The sequence below is a fragment of the Lemur catta genome, chromosome 14, assembly GCF_020740605.2.
Source record: "Lemur catta isolate mLemCat1 chromosome 14, mLemCat1.pri, whole genome shotgun sequence".
Lineage (NCBI taxonomy): Eukaryota > Metazoa > Chordata > Mammalia > Primates > Lemuridae > Lemur > Lemur catta.
In genome coordinates this window covers 29265611-29279195 of record NC_059141.1, presented here as the reverse complement: position 1 = coordinate 29279195, position 13585 = coordinate 29265611, and the positions used below count along the sequence as shown (strand labels likewise).

The 13585-nt window shown below is 34.7% G+C and overlaps 1 protein-coding gene across 2 annotated transcripts in view; it reads left to right on the top strand.

Annotated features, from left to right (window-relative positions):
- EXOC6 (exocyst complex component 6) overlaps positions 1 to 13585 on the top strand; it is a 151111-nt gene that overhangs the window by 21685 nt on the left and 115841 nt on the right. For both annotated transcript variants that reach the window (XM_045567802.1, XM_045567803.1), the window contains exons 2-5: positions 10460 to 10631; positions 11886 to 11933; positions 12022 to 12112; positions 12820 to 12865. In XM_045567802.1, coding sequence (XP_045423758.1) covers positions 10460 to 10631; positions 11886 to 11933; positions 12022 to 12112; positions 12820 to 12865 — 357 coding nt within the window. The remainder of the gene's footprint in view (positions 1 to 10459; positions 10632 to 11885; positions 11934 to 12021; positions 12113 to 12819; positions 12866 to 13585) is intronic.

Sequence of the window (13585 nt, the reverse complement as noted above, 5' to 3'; positions counted from 1 at the left end):
TGAAGGCTCAACTGAACTAGAAAGATGGCTCACTACTCACATTGCTGGCAGTTGCTGTGGCTGTCATTTGGTGGGAGTGCCTACATGTGGCCTCCTCTCAGCACACTGTTTTTAGAATAATCAGATTTCTTGCATGGTAGTTGGTTTTCTCCAGAGTAAGTGTCTAAAGAAGTCCGGGTGGACATTGCGTGGCCTTTTCTAGCCTCTGAGGTCACACAGTATTACTTCTATCATATTCCATTGGTCAAAGTAGTCACAAAGCCGCCCAGGTTCAAGAAAGGGGGTATTGACCCCTCCTCTTAATATAAGATGTGTCGAAGAATTTTGGACCTATGTTATAAAACTACTTAATTTACTTAACTGCCTCCCTGAGGAATTATGCTCAGTGCAGATAAATATTAATGATTTAAGAAACAATTATTCTCTGAATTAAAGTTGCCTGTGTACATGCCTGTCCTCTGCACTTTATTTTCAGTTTCTATTGCATACGTACTTATGCAATGCTTAATGAATATTGTTGGAAACAATGCTCCTTTTTCTGTGTCTGGCTATTTCCTTGGAGCTGTTTTATTTCTTATTTGCTCTTGGAGTACAGAATATCAGGGAAACTTACAGGAGGTTATTCATGTTTGCTATATTTGATAAAATGGTTGAGAAAATGTTAGCAGTACTGGATATGATATTTTTATATACTTTTTTCTTGCTGTTTCATACTGCTAAGTAACTATAGTAGAAATATTTATTTCTAGGATTGAGTGGCTACCTTGAACAAACCTTTTGTACGTTTAAGATAGGGAGATGATGTCTTTGCTATTTGTTGTTTAAAAGAAAAGAATTGTAAATCATGTGACTTCATAAAAAAAGGACCCTTCTCCCAAATGATAATTTATTTGCTCTCTTTGAATAATATTTTAGCACTTTAACCCATTGTTTCTCACATGGTTGTCACTGATATTTTGGGTGCAGTGGTACAATCATAGCTCACTGTAGCCTTGAACTCCTAGGTTCAAGGGATCCTCCCACCTTAACCTCCTGAGTAGCTAGGACTACAGGTGCTGGCCACCATGCCGGGGTAGTTTTTTTAAAAAAAATCTCTTGTATAAGTGAGGGTTTCTGCTGTGTTACCCAGGCAAGCGATCCTTCTGATCCTCTCTCCCAAAGGCTGGGATGATAGGCGTGAGCCACTGCGACGACCCTTGGGTCCCTTGATATGTTTTGAGGCTACTGAAGAGAGTTGCTGTGTTTCATGTCTTACTTCTGACTCTAACTGCAGGGTTTCAAGTGCATCATAAACTGATATTGAAGAGAGTCCTCCACTGAAAGATTAAATTCCCAATTTACATAGCCAAGAATACAAAAATTTACTAGAAACAAGTGGTCACTGAGGTGGGAACAAATAGTGTATCTCAGTGTGGCTTCTCCTACTTTCTAGGATCCACACAGGAGGCATGAGAACTGCTGATAACTTTATCTGGACAAGGGAGGGTCTCACTGGATCTCAGAAACTTACTTTTTGCTGTGTAACTGCCCTTACATACTTGGGGCTTACCCATGTCCTTCTCTGAGCGAACTTTAGTAATTCACGTGCTTCTGTTTAAGGAAATGTTTTCAAATCTTGGCTCAAGATCAATTGCCAGATGACTGATTTGTTATATGACAATTTGGTAAATTTACCATATTTACTGATATATCAAAATCCTATTTTTTTGAAACTATTTTGAGGTTGACAGCAAGCAATTTATAGTTGATAGGATGGTTTTAATAGCTTTTGATAATTTCTAATTAGTTTTTTTGTGATTACTTTTAAAACTGTCTTCATAGCTGCATTTTAAAGAATGTTTAGTTCGTTAAAAGCTGGTAATCATGGGGTGGTTAATTATCTTATGAATACATTTAATATTCAGAAAAATGTATCTTAGGAAATAAAATTTCAGTATTAATCAGTAAGATGGGTACCTAGAATCTGAAAAGAATTCAGTGTAAATATGAAATTGCTGAAGTATCATAAATACTCATTGATATGCAATACCAAATTTTAATTACTAATTACTAGAAATATAAAATTAAGATTGATATGCTAGCAGTTAAGCTTGATGTGCCATTTGAAGTATTAGTAAAAATGCCTATACTGAAAGAATAAAGAATGGTTAAAAGAATGTGAAAGCAATTTTTATTGCTAGAAATACAAAATTAAGGCTAATGTGTCATTTAAGGAACTAGCAAAAATATGTGGTTAATTTTTGAAAAAGTAGAAGATGACATTAAAAAGCATCTGAAAGAAATGAGAAGTAACTAATAGAATTTTGTGAGAGATAAAAGAGTGAAATTTTATCTGATAAAAGTTTTCTGATAAAGGTTTGTAGAAAGATTTGACACCAAAATGTGGAAGCAGTGTCAGTGCCCAGGGATTCCTGAAGAGTATTTGTGCTTCTAGTTTTCCAGTATTTGCAAGTCCATTTCCTTACTAGTCTTTGGTTTTTCTTAAAATCAGTTGATTGTCATTTAATAAAATTTGTAAGAAAGTCTGCTAGTGGCTAGCATTTTAATGACAGTCACTCTAGGTGAGTATCTTCCCACATTACACACTGTGCAGATGTAGGTCTTGACCATGCTCTTTTGTGGTTATGCAACCAGTATATCTATCTTATTAGAGAAAAAAGCACTGTGGGATAGATAAAAGCTATTTTTATTTTGTCTAGAAGAGGAACTATAGTACTCCAGTAAATATAGATAATTTGGGAAAATTCGGCTTAGGTACTTTGATATTATATTTGAGATATCATTTTTTCTCAAAGCACAGGCATCATTTTAGGTAAAAAAGTTAAACACTCATTTCTCAGGAAATTAATACATTTTATTTTCTTCACAGTTGTGATGAAATTATTCTTTACAATGAAGATACAGTGAGAGAAAAAGATACTGAAAATAGTATAAGGATATTGTGTGCTTTTTGACAAAAAAATGCTAATATGTTACTGTGATAAAGTCCTTTTTCACACAGTACATTGTGAATGTGGTTTGTTTTTAATCAGAAAGAGACCCTTTCCTTAAAAAAATAATACTGGGGGAATATGATTACTAAGTCATTTATTTTATTCACAGAATATAGTATCTGTCCAGAAAATCAAAGTAGCCTTAATTCTTCAGCTAAGACATTTGATTTAATTATAAAATCATTAATTTTCAATGAATCAATTTTAACATTCCACTCTTAATTTTCTTATTTTTATACTTAGTCATAGCCAAAAGGCTGAGAAGCGATTTTCTTATTTTTATATTTATTTTTTACCACTAGGTGGAACCCTATACACACAATTCAAGAAGGCATCTCAGAAAGATAATTTACTTGTTTAAATTACATAAGGCTTATATATTAGATGATTAAATACTGTGTAATAACTCAAATTTTAACACTTTGCTTTCATATATAAGATTTTGTGTAATGAATATCGCACACCAAGAAAATGTATTTGCACTTTAAATACATTTTTAGCTATGCTTTTGAGACACAGTGTTTTTATGCCTTCCTAGTTGCTAAAATTAAAATATGTAAACAAAATCTTTAGTGTACCATAAGCTGTATTTGTTTTCTGTTCACATGAAGTTTTAAAGTTATTTGTTCTTTTAAAATTGATTTTTGCATCTGTATTTTTTTCTGAGTTGCATTAAATTTTGTGAGAAGTAGGATTTTTATCATGCTAAGCTTTTGGAAGGGATAACTGAACTCTCTTATATTGATGTCATTATCTGTATATGGAGCACTAAGATATAACCTTAGTGGATGTAGGATAATGGAAAATTTTCCAGCTCTCTAATGTTCACTCTTTCTGGTTCTGTCATATATACGTGTGTGTATTTATTTATAGGAATTTGATTAGCCTTGCCAATGGACATTATAAAATTCTGGAGGACATTTTGAAAGAAGAAAAACATTATTATATTATTGAAAGAAGAAAAACAAAATTATATATTGCTTAAAAATTTAGAATGGTAATATATCTGGCACATTAATATATTAATTAGGTAGATATAACTGTTAACCAACTTAGGGTTTAAAGAGTGAACAGTGCTGCTGAACAGTATTTGCTTTCCTGTTCTGCAAATCAAAATTTCAAAGAATAACGATTATCATTTAAAGACAAAAATGAAAAAGAAAAATACATTTTTTTTAGAGTCTCTTTAACTGAGGTCAGACAATGGGGCCTTTAGTTTTCTCTACTTCATATTTTGCTCCTCCTTATTTTGTTGAATTTGTAATTTAATATTGCCTAACAATTAGCTATGCCTCAGTTCTCATCCCCCTTTTCTGTCCATTGGTTGATTTCACCTGATGTGTGCAACAGTGCACATCAGGGATTCCCTGTTGAGTCATTCTCAATTGTTGATCTTCAAAGGTGATCTGGTTGGTTGCTATGCTGGTAACTTCCTCTCTGCATTCCATGCTGCTTATCACCATTTCTGACTGGAGAGTCTATGTAACATAACAGTTAAGAGCACTGGCTTTGGAGTCAGGCAGATTTGGGGTTAAATCTTGGCTCTATTACTGTGTGACTTTGGACTTAATGTCTTAATCTTCCCAAACTGTATTTGTAAATTGGGATGCTAACAGAATCTATGTCATAAAGCTGTAGTGAATATTTAATGAGATAATGCATGAAAAGCACTTCATCCATAGTAAGTACTTGGTTGTTTTTTATTGTTCTTTTTGTCATCACCATCATTAAGCCAGAAGCAGCAGACATAACTGCTCTCTATGGCTAGTTAAGTTACTGGGGAATTTTCAACCTGGAGAGCTCATCTTCTCTGCTTCTCTCCATTTTCTTCCCCCTCCACAATCTCTCCAAATTATCTCTGTAATTCAACACATGTCCCCTCAGAGAAAAGGTTGATAACTCCTGCTGTGCATACTGTGTCAAGAAATTCTTGGGGTAAGAGTTGCTTTTGCTTTTTCCCCTTTCCAGCGTTACGATACAGATCCACATTTTCTCCTTTCCTGCCTCTCTTTATTCAGTCACTATTTATTATTGGCTTTATTAGCAGATTTCTAGAGTAGTTATTTTTAATATTACTTTTCATCAACTTGAGTAGAGGATTAAATCAGCTACATGTAGTGATTAATTCCATTTTGAGTGCTTGCATGCTGGCTTTAGATTTGTGCTGCGTCTATTAAAATGGGATAGTCAGATCTAAGAAGTTTCTAGGTCTTTTCTAGGGCCGACATTTTATCATTTGATGAATTTTAGACTCTGGCACATGCTTATCCTTCAATACATTCTTTAAATGCAATTTATTCCTGTGGTTTATTGCTTTTCTTCATCTTGATGACTTTGTTTCTGTGTACTCTGCTCATTGATGTGGATTGTGGGTGACAAGTGATTGTATCAGCTTGGAGTGCAGCTTGTATACATACCTGGAATAGCAAATGGTTATCATGGGTCGGGAGAAAGTTGGGAGAGCCTGAGACTTAGAAATAGGTAGATCAAGACCTACTCTTCTCATTCACAGTACTAATTCCTTAATGTTATTTTTATTTATTTCATTGGGACTTAGGATTCTATTTTAACAGCAGAAAGCATGGAAAGTAAGTAGTTCACCAATTTCAGGCTTTGATGTTCTATTAATGAAGGGTAGATATTGCCTATGTTCAGATATTGTTTTTCTCCCTACTATAGCATCAGTAGAAAAAGAAGAGTTCATCTGTGATGCTATAATAGATACACTGGCAGTATCCTGAATTACTATAAAACAGGAGTAGTTTTGTTTTAAAACTCTGGAGAATACATTGGAAAAACATACCAGACGATGGACTTTGGGAACTTCCTAAAATGAAATAGACTTCTAGGAAAGAACTATTATTTCTCTTCGTTTGTTTATATGATGTTTATTTTTTAAAGGGGCAACAGTATTGCTTTTACACTCAACAAAAGTAGGCAAACCCTTCCTTTGGAGGGACTCTGTAATAGGTAGTCCTGAAATATCTCTTTATACAGATTTTTGCTACAATGTGCCAACTATAATAGAAAAAAAATCCAGTTCTTTTAGTATATTCTGTTTACTACCTGGTATTTTAGGAGCCAGATAAATATCAAACTGCTTTATTAAAATATGTTAAAAAACCTTAGAAATGCATATGTATATTACTTTAAAAAATATAGTACTTGCTCCTAATTATGAAATATAAAGATTTGTTGTTCATAGCACACCAAGGTCAGTTAGATAAACTTCTTGCACAAGGATTTTCTTTAGGTATAATGTTATATTTGTTTAATTAAGAGTTCTTGTTACATGTGTTAATTGTAGGAAAAGCATGAAGTAAGAATGTCATTTACCATTTCTATATCTGTTTCCTCATTTGTGAAAGGAGGCAATGATATTTTCACTTACGCGGTATAAGAGATAAATGAAACATTAGATATAAAAAATGTAAAAGGCCATATGTAAATATCAGGTATTAGTGGTAGATCCTTTGGTGTGGATGATTGAGTGTTAGGCATATTTGTTTATTATTTGCAGCAAGTACTCAATTATTCAGCTGCTGCTTCACTCATTTAACAAAGATTTGGTTGTCTCCTATGTGCATACTCTGCTAGTGGTCAGTACATATTGGACATGTACCATGTGTCAGCTGTTATATTAAGAATTTTTCATGTTTACTAATTTAATCCTCATAATATTCTGATATAGATACTATTTTTTTCAAAAGTCTTTTTTTTTAGAGCAGTTTTAGGTTCCCAGCAAAATTGGAAGGAAGTACAGAGATTTCCCATAAACCCCCTACCCCACTTGTGCAAAGCCTCCCCAGTATCAATATTTCCAACCAGAGTAGTCCATTTGTTACAGTTGATGAACCTACATTGACATGTCGTTGTCACTCAAAGTCCATAGTTTACATTAGGATTCACTCTTGGTGATGTACATTCTATGGGTTAGGACAAATATATAACAACATGTATCCACCCTTACAGTATCATACAGAATATTTTCACTACCCTAAAAATCTTCTGTGCTCCACCTATTCATCCCTCCCTCTTCCCTCCCTCTGGCAACCACTGATCTTTTTATTATCTCTAGTTTTGCATTTTCCTGAACGTCACATACTTGGAATTACATAGTATGTAGCTTTAGCTTATTTCACTTAATAAGCTAATTTAAAGTTAAAGTTCCTCCATGTCTTTTCATGGCTTGATAATTCATTTTTTTTTAGTACTTAATAATATTTCATTGTTTGGATGAACCACACTTTATTTGTCCTTTTACCTACTGAAGGATATCTTGGTTGCTTCCAAGTTTCGACAGTTATGAATACAGTTGCTATAATCACGCATATGCAGGTTTTTTTTTTTAACCTTAGATGGAAGCAGCATACACTTGCAGGTTTTTGTGTAGACATAGTTTTCAGCTCCATTGGGTAAATATCAACAAGCATGATTGCTGTAAAGGAAAGGAAAAAAAAAAGGATCAGTTTATTTATATCTACAAAATAACTTGCTGGGATTTTGATTGGAATTTTGCGTTCTTTTTATTTTTTAGAGACTGGGTCTCACTTTTTTGCCCAGGCTAGAATGCAGTGGCATGATCATAGCTCACTGCAGCCCTGAACTCTTGGGCTCAAGCCATCCTTCTGCCTCAGCCTCCCGAGTAGCTGGGACAACAGGTGTGCGCCACCATGCCTGGCTAATGTTTAAATTTTTTTTGTAGAGATGGGATCTCACTATGTTGCCTGGGCTGGTCTTGAACTCCTGGCCTCATGCAATCCTCCCACCTCAGCCTCCCAAAGTGCTGGGATTATAGGCATGACCCACTGTGCCTGGCATGATTGGGATTGCCTTGAATCTATAGATCAAATAAGGGAAGAACTGGCATCTTAACAAACTTATTTTCTTATTTGTAAATATGGAATATCTATCTGTTATTTGGTTCTTTTGTTTTGTTTTGTTTTGAGACAGAGTCTCTCTCTGTTGCTGGGGCTAGAGTGCAGTGACGTCATCATAGATCACTGCAGCCTCAAACTGCTGGGCTTGAGTGATCCTTCTGCCTCAGCCTCCCAAGTAGCTGGGTCCACAAACACACACCATAATACCTGGCTAATTTTTCTATTTTTAGTAGAGATGAGATCTCGCTCTTGCTCAGGCTGGTCTTGAATTCATTTCCTCAGGCAGTCCTCCCACCTCAGCCTCCCAAAGTGCTAGGATTGCAGGCATGAGCCACTGCACCTGGCCTGCTCTTTAATTTTTTTTTTCTTATCAGAGTTTTGTAGTTTTCTTTGTATAGGTCTTGTATACATTATTTTAGATTTACATCTAAGTATTTCATTTTGAGGTATGCAAATGTAAATGATAGTGTGTTTTTAAATTCCACTTGTTCATTGCTGTATGTACTATTTTCATCCCTACTTTATGGTTGGGAAAATTGATACTTAGAGAGGTCAGGTGGCTTACCTGATATTCAACAGCAAGTAAGTGCCTTCCTAATTCCATCCACCTATTTATCCATTCACCCATTTATTCATCAATTATTTATTGAGCTTCTACTATATGATAGACACTTTTTCTGGGGCTAGGGATATCACAGGGAACAAAACAGACAACAACTCTCTGCCCTCTTGGACTGGGTATACAACAGGGAACAAAACAGATAAAACTCTGTATCCTCATGCAACTTACATGCCAATGGGGGAAGACAGATAACAAATAGAAGTATGAAATAGAGAGCATATTCTACAGTGGTAAGAGTGATACAGTGATAAACTATTTTAGAAAATAAAAAAAATAAAGCATCAAAAGGAATTGTGTGTGTGTGTGTGTGTGTGTGTGTGTGTGTGTGTGTGTGGAGAGAGAGAGAGAGAAAGAGAGAGAAGATATTGTGGTCAGAAATGGCCATACCAAGAAGAGGATGAAAGACTTGAAGGAGGTGAGTCTGTATTAGACTGGGAACTCATTAAAAATGTAAGACATTGAAGCAGCCCTCAAGAAGCTTATGGCCTATTTGGGGAAACAATATATTTTAAATACAAAATTACGTTTAAATTATGATACAAAGTAATAAATGATTACATGTCAGAATAATGGTAAAGGGCTATAAGTTTATCCTTCAGATGAAAAGATTACTTGTCATGGAAATGATTATGGGAAACGGGACTTGAACTGAACCTGAAACAATGGGCAACAGATGAGGGGGTGCAGTTTGGGAAGTCCTCAAGACCGCCTTCGGGTTCAGTAATTTGCTAGAGGGACTCACAGAATTTAGCAAAGCTGTTTCACTCATAGTTGTTATATTATTTGTTACAGCAAAAGAATATAGATTAAAGTTAGCAATGGAAAAGGCACATAATATATAAATGAAAAGAAAAAAAATTCGTGACTTTAAAAAAAAAAGAAAAAGAAAAGGTACATGGGACAGGGCCTAGGAGAGTTCCAGGTATGAGCTTTCAGTTGTCCTTTCCCAGTGGCATTGTGCGGACAACACTTATTTCTCCTAGCATTGACATGTGGCAACACTTACAGAGTGTTGTGAATCAGAGAAGCTCACCCAAACCTTGGTGTCCAGGGTTTTCCTGGGATTTGGTCATGTAGCCATGGCTGACTTCCCATGTAAACATGGCTGATTTAGTCTCTTGACCCTCCAAAGCTAAAACTGTGTGGCTCAAGACCCCTATCGTAAATCACATTGTTAGCATCTACTATTTGGCAGCCCAAAGCCCCCAGGTAAACAAAGACACTTACCAGGCAGGGCATTCCAGAGGCTTTCCTCCTAGGATGTAGGGGCAAGGCTAGTCATTTACTTCATGGTGAATCTGGGGGCAGTGGGCGGGGAGGTGCCTTCTATATGGAGATAGCATGAGCTGAGATACAGTGGGAATGTGTACACCATGTTTAGAATATTGTAATGACTGTAGTATGGCTTTGTATTTGAGAATATGGACTCTGGAGCCAGACTGCCAGGATTCACATCCCAGGTATTGCTTGCTGGTTGTAGAATTTGTGGCAGTTCTGTAATCTGTAACTTATCTGGAAAGCAAGGGTAATAACAATACCTACTTTATAGGCTTGTTATGGGGATTAAAGAGTTAATATATAAAGCACATAGAACATGGCTTGACACATAGTAAATGCTATAGAAATCATGAGTTTGTTCATTTACTCCTTAATCGTTCATTCATTCAGTGAATTTTTTTTTTTTGAGCATTAGTATATTAGGTCCACATCTCCTGAGCCTCAGACCTTTATTTCAGGATACCTAGAGATATACCTAGAGGGCTTGTGGCTCTTTTAATATTAACATGTTAAAAAAATTAAATATTTTTCATCCAAATTATTTCTGTTAAAGGTAACACTATCACACCAGTTTATTTGTTCAGAGATTTAATTTTAAGATCTTAATTGTTGCAAAGATCAGGCTTAATAAAGAATATATTTTGGTGAACTGAAAAGTGAATTGTAGTTTTCTTATTTACATACAGGTCTGTGTATGATGACCAACCAAATGCACACAAGAAGTTTATGGAAAAGTTAGATGCTTGTATCCGTAATCATGACAAGGAAATTGAAAAGATGTGTAACTTTCATCATCAGGGTTTTGTAGATGCTATTACAGAACTCCTTAAAGTAAGAACTGATGCAGAAAAACTGAAGGTAAGAAATATGTTAAAATTCTGTTTGTCTTTGTTCTCATTAAATTATTCAAGTATTAGTTTATAGCGCATATGTACAAGTCATATTAAATGTGCTGCTTTCAAGAAGTTAATTAATATATGTATTTGAGAATGTTCTTTATGCTCTATTAACACAGTTGTCATGCTAATGACAGGAGCAGTCTCTTTTTTTCTAAAGCAAGTAATGTACTGGCTTAACAGGATTTCTTACCATGCAGGGGAATGAACTCAAAACATGCCTGCAATGAAAGGCGTTTTAGAATTTTTAAATGACAATTAGTACCATATTGATAAAAAGTTATCTTCCTTTAAAAACTTACTATAAATGATTGTATTCTCAAAATTATTTAATAATACTGAAACTTCATTTAAAGTTTCACAACAGTATGTAATTTCTTAAAGATAGTTGGTCTACATTTTCTGCCATACAGTAAAAACATTATTTATTAAATGAGACCTGGATTTGTTCAGTCAGGATATAAAATATTTAATTATAAGAATTGTCCTATTTATCTTTCTTTACATTTAGAGCACTTAGCAGATAGAATGACCCTGGTTCACCAAAGGTTATGATTAGAAAACCATTGTATAAAGGATATTCAGATAACAAGAGACTAACTACAGCATCAATGAGGTCACTGAGCATCTTTGTTCAGAAATTAATGAGATTTTTAATAAACCAGAATGTGCTTCCTTACTATGATGACCTAATGAGTCACTTAATATGTGGGAAAATTTGAGGTTGAGCTTTGCCTGCACCTGCAGCATTAAAATGTTGCTGTGGATTGAGATTTCTGTGTTTGATGTTAATCAACCACCCAGTGTTTGCATTCAGCAAAGTATGAATGTTTAATTACCATAAAATGCAATCACCATTTCCTACAGACAATGAATGGCACATAGACCTCATTGAAGTTATCAAAAGGGGACCAGTGGTCAATTGGGTCACTGATTTGAATTGTTTGACAGACTTAGAGAAGCAAGTAAAGTTCAAAAATCCTGAGTAAATTTGAGAAGTTTGCCACAGAATCTGTTAAAAAGAACTGTCATAAGTAATTGAAGTTAACAAAAGCCCTTTTCAATCAAAAGTTCAAGTTCAAGCTGTAGAGTTAATTTGAATTTGCATTTCTTTGTTCTAAGTTTCTCATGAAGCATGATCTGATTACAAGGGTGAGCAGTTACATCAGGGCAGTTTTATGCATATTTGTCTAACTAAGGTGAAATTATTTTTAAGGTGCAAGTTACTGATACCAACCGAAGGTTTCAAGATGCTGGAAAAGAGGTGAGAAAATGATACATTTTTTGTGTCCTCAGTATGTGGATATTCTTTAATGTTTGTTTAAAAATATGAATATTTCTTCTTTTCCAAGGTGATAGGTCACACAGAAGATATTATTCGATGTAGAATTCAGCAGAGGAATATCACAACTGTAGTGGAGAAATTGCAGTTATGTCTTCCAGGTGAGTTAAACTTGTCTATAATACGATGTTTGGCTTTGTAAAATTATAACTTAATAATAACATATAGTCATTCTTTATTATGGGAATTACAGATTATTTGGTGATTTTTGTCCCAAAAAAGACCATGCTTATCTTTCCTGTTCACTTTATTCTCTGAATTTTAATGATTTTCTTATGTCATAAGGCCCCTGTTTGTCTGTCACATCAGTCTCCTAGAACAACCTTTACATTTCCATTTCCTCTCTGCCTCATTTGCCCTTTGTTCCCCCTCCCTTTTTTTTTTGTTTTTCCTCAGAATACTTTCCCATGGGGAGAATGTCTTTTAATTACATTTTCTCTTCTTTGTTTACTTTGCTTAATTTTTTACCTCTAGTTTTCCATTGTTTTCTGTTTATCACTTAACAGGTTAGTATTGCTTTGCTCACAATTAGTAGGTTAATATCTCAATTATAAGTGTCCACATATACTTTTATATAAATGTTCCAGGTCCAATGTATTAATATATATATAATGTTAAATATATATAGAAATTAAAATATATTTTCATTTACATGAAGCATATACATTTTATTTGGAAATATCAGCCTAACAAAAAATATAGGGAAGACTAATGAATTTGTAATATACACTTCTCTGCTTTAATTATTTTCATCTCTTAAAATATTTTTTTCCTTTTGAAAGCTAAAATGTTGTATTTTTTAATGCAGTGCTGGAAATGTACAGTAAGCTAAAAGAACAGATGAGTACAAAAAGGTGAGTTGGTTTTCTTCATGTTATTTTTAAACAATTTTTTTCTATTATTGAAAGCATAGATAAACTTGCTGTTAATTGTAATGAGTGAATTTTGCTTTCTTTCTTACACTAATCTTTGTACATACACTCTATTCATCAGGATCACCTAGTAAAGCAAATCTTAGCCATTTATTTATGAATCCTTGGCCCTTATAAATGATATCAAGGATTGATAATATTGATCAAGGACAACTGAACAGGAATGAGAAAATATTGATTAACTTACCAACATAATAACATTGCATACAATCAAGGTCTTAGTCCATCTGTATAGCTATAAAAGAATGCCCAAGGCTGGGTAATTTACAAAGAAAAGAAGGTTATTTGGCTCACAGTTCTGCAGGCTATACAAGAAACATGGTACCAACATCAGTTTCTGATGAGGGCTTCAGATTGCTTCCACTCATGGCATGCGGAGAAGGGGAACAGGCATGTGTAGAGACCACATGGCCAGACAGGAAGCAAGAGAGAGAGGGGAGGGAGGTGCCAGGCTCTTTTTAACAACCAGCTCTCCTGGGAACACATAAAGTAAGAATTCACTCATTACATTACTACAGGGAGGAGTGTACCAAGCCATTCATGAGAGATCCACCCCCATGACCCAAACACCTTCCATTAGGCCTCACCTCCAACACTGGGTATCAGATTTCAACATGAGGTTTGGAAGGGTCAAATATCCAA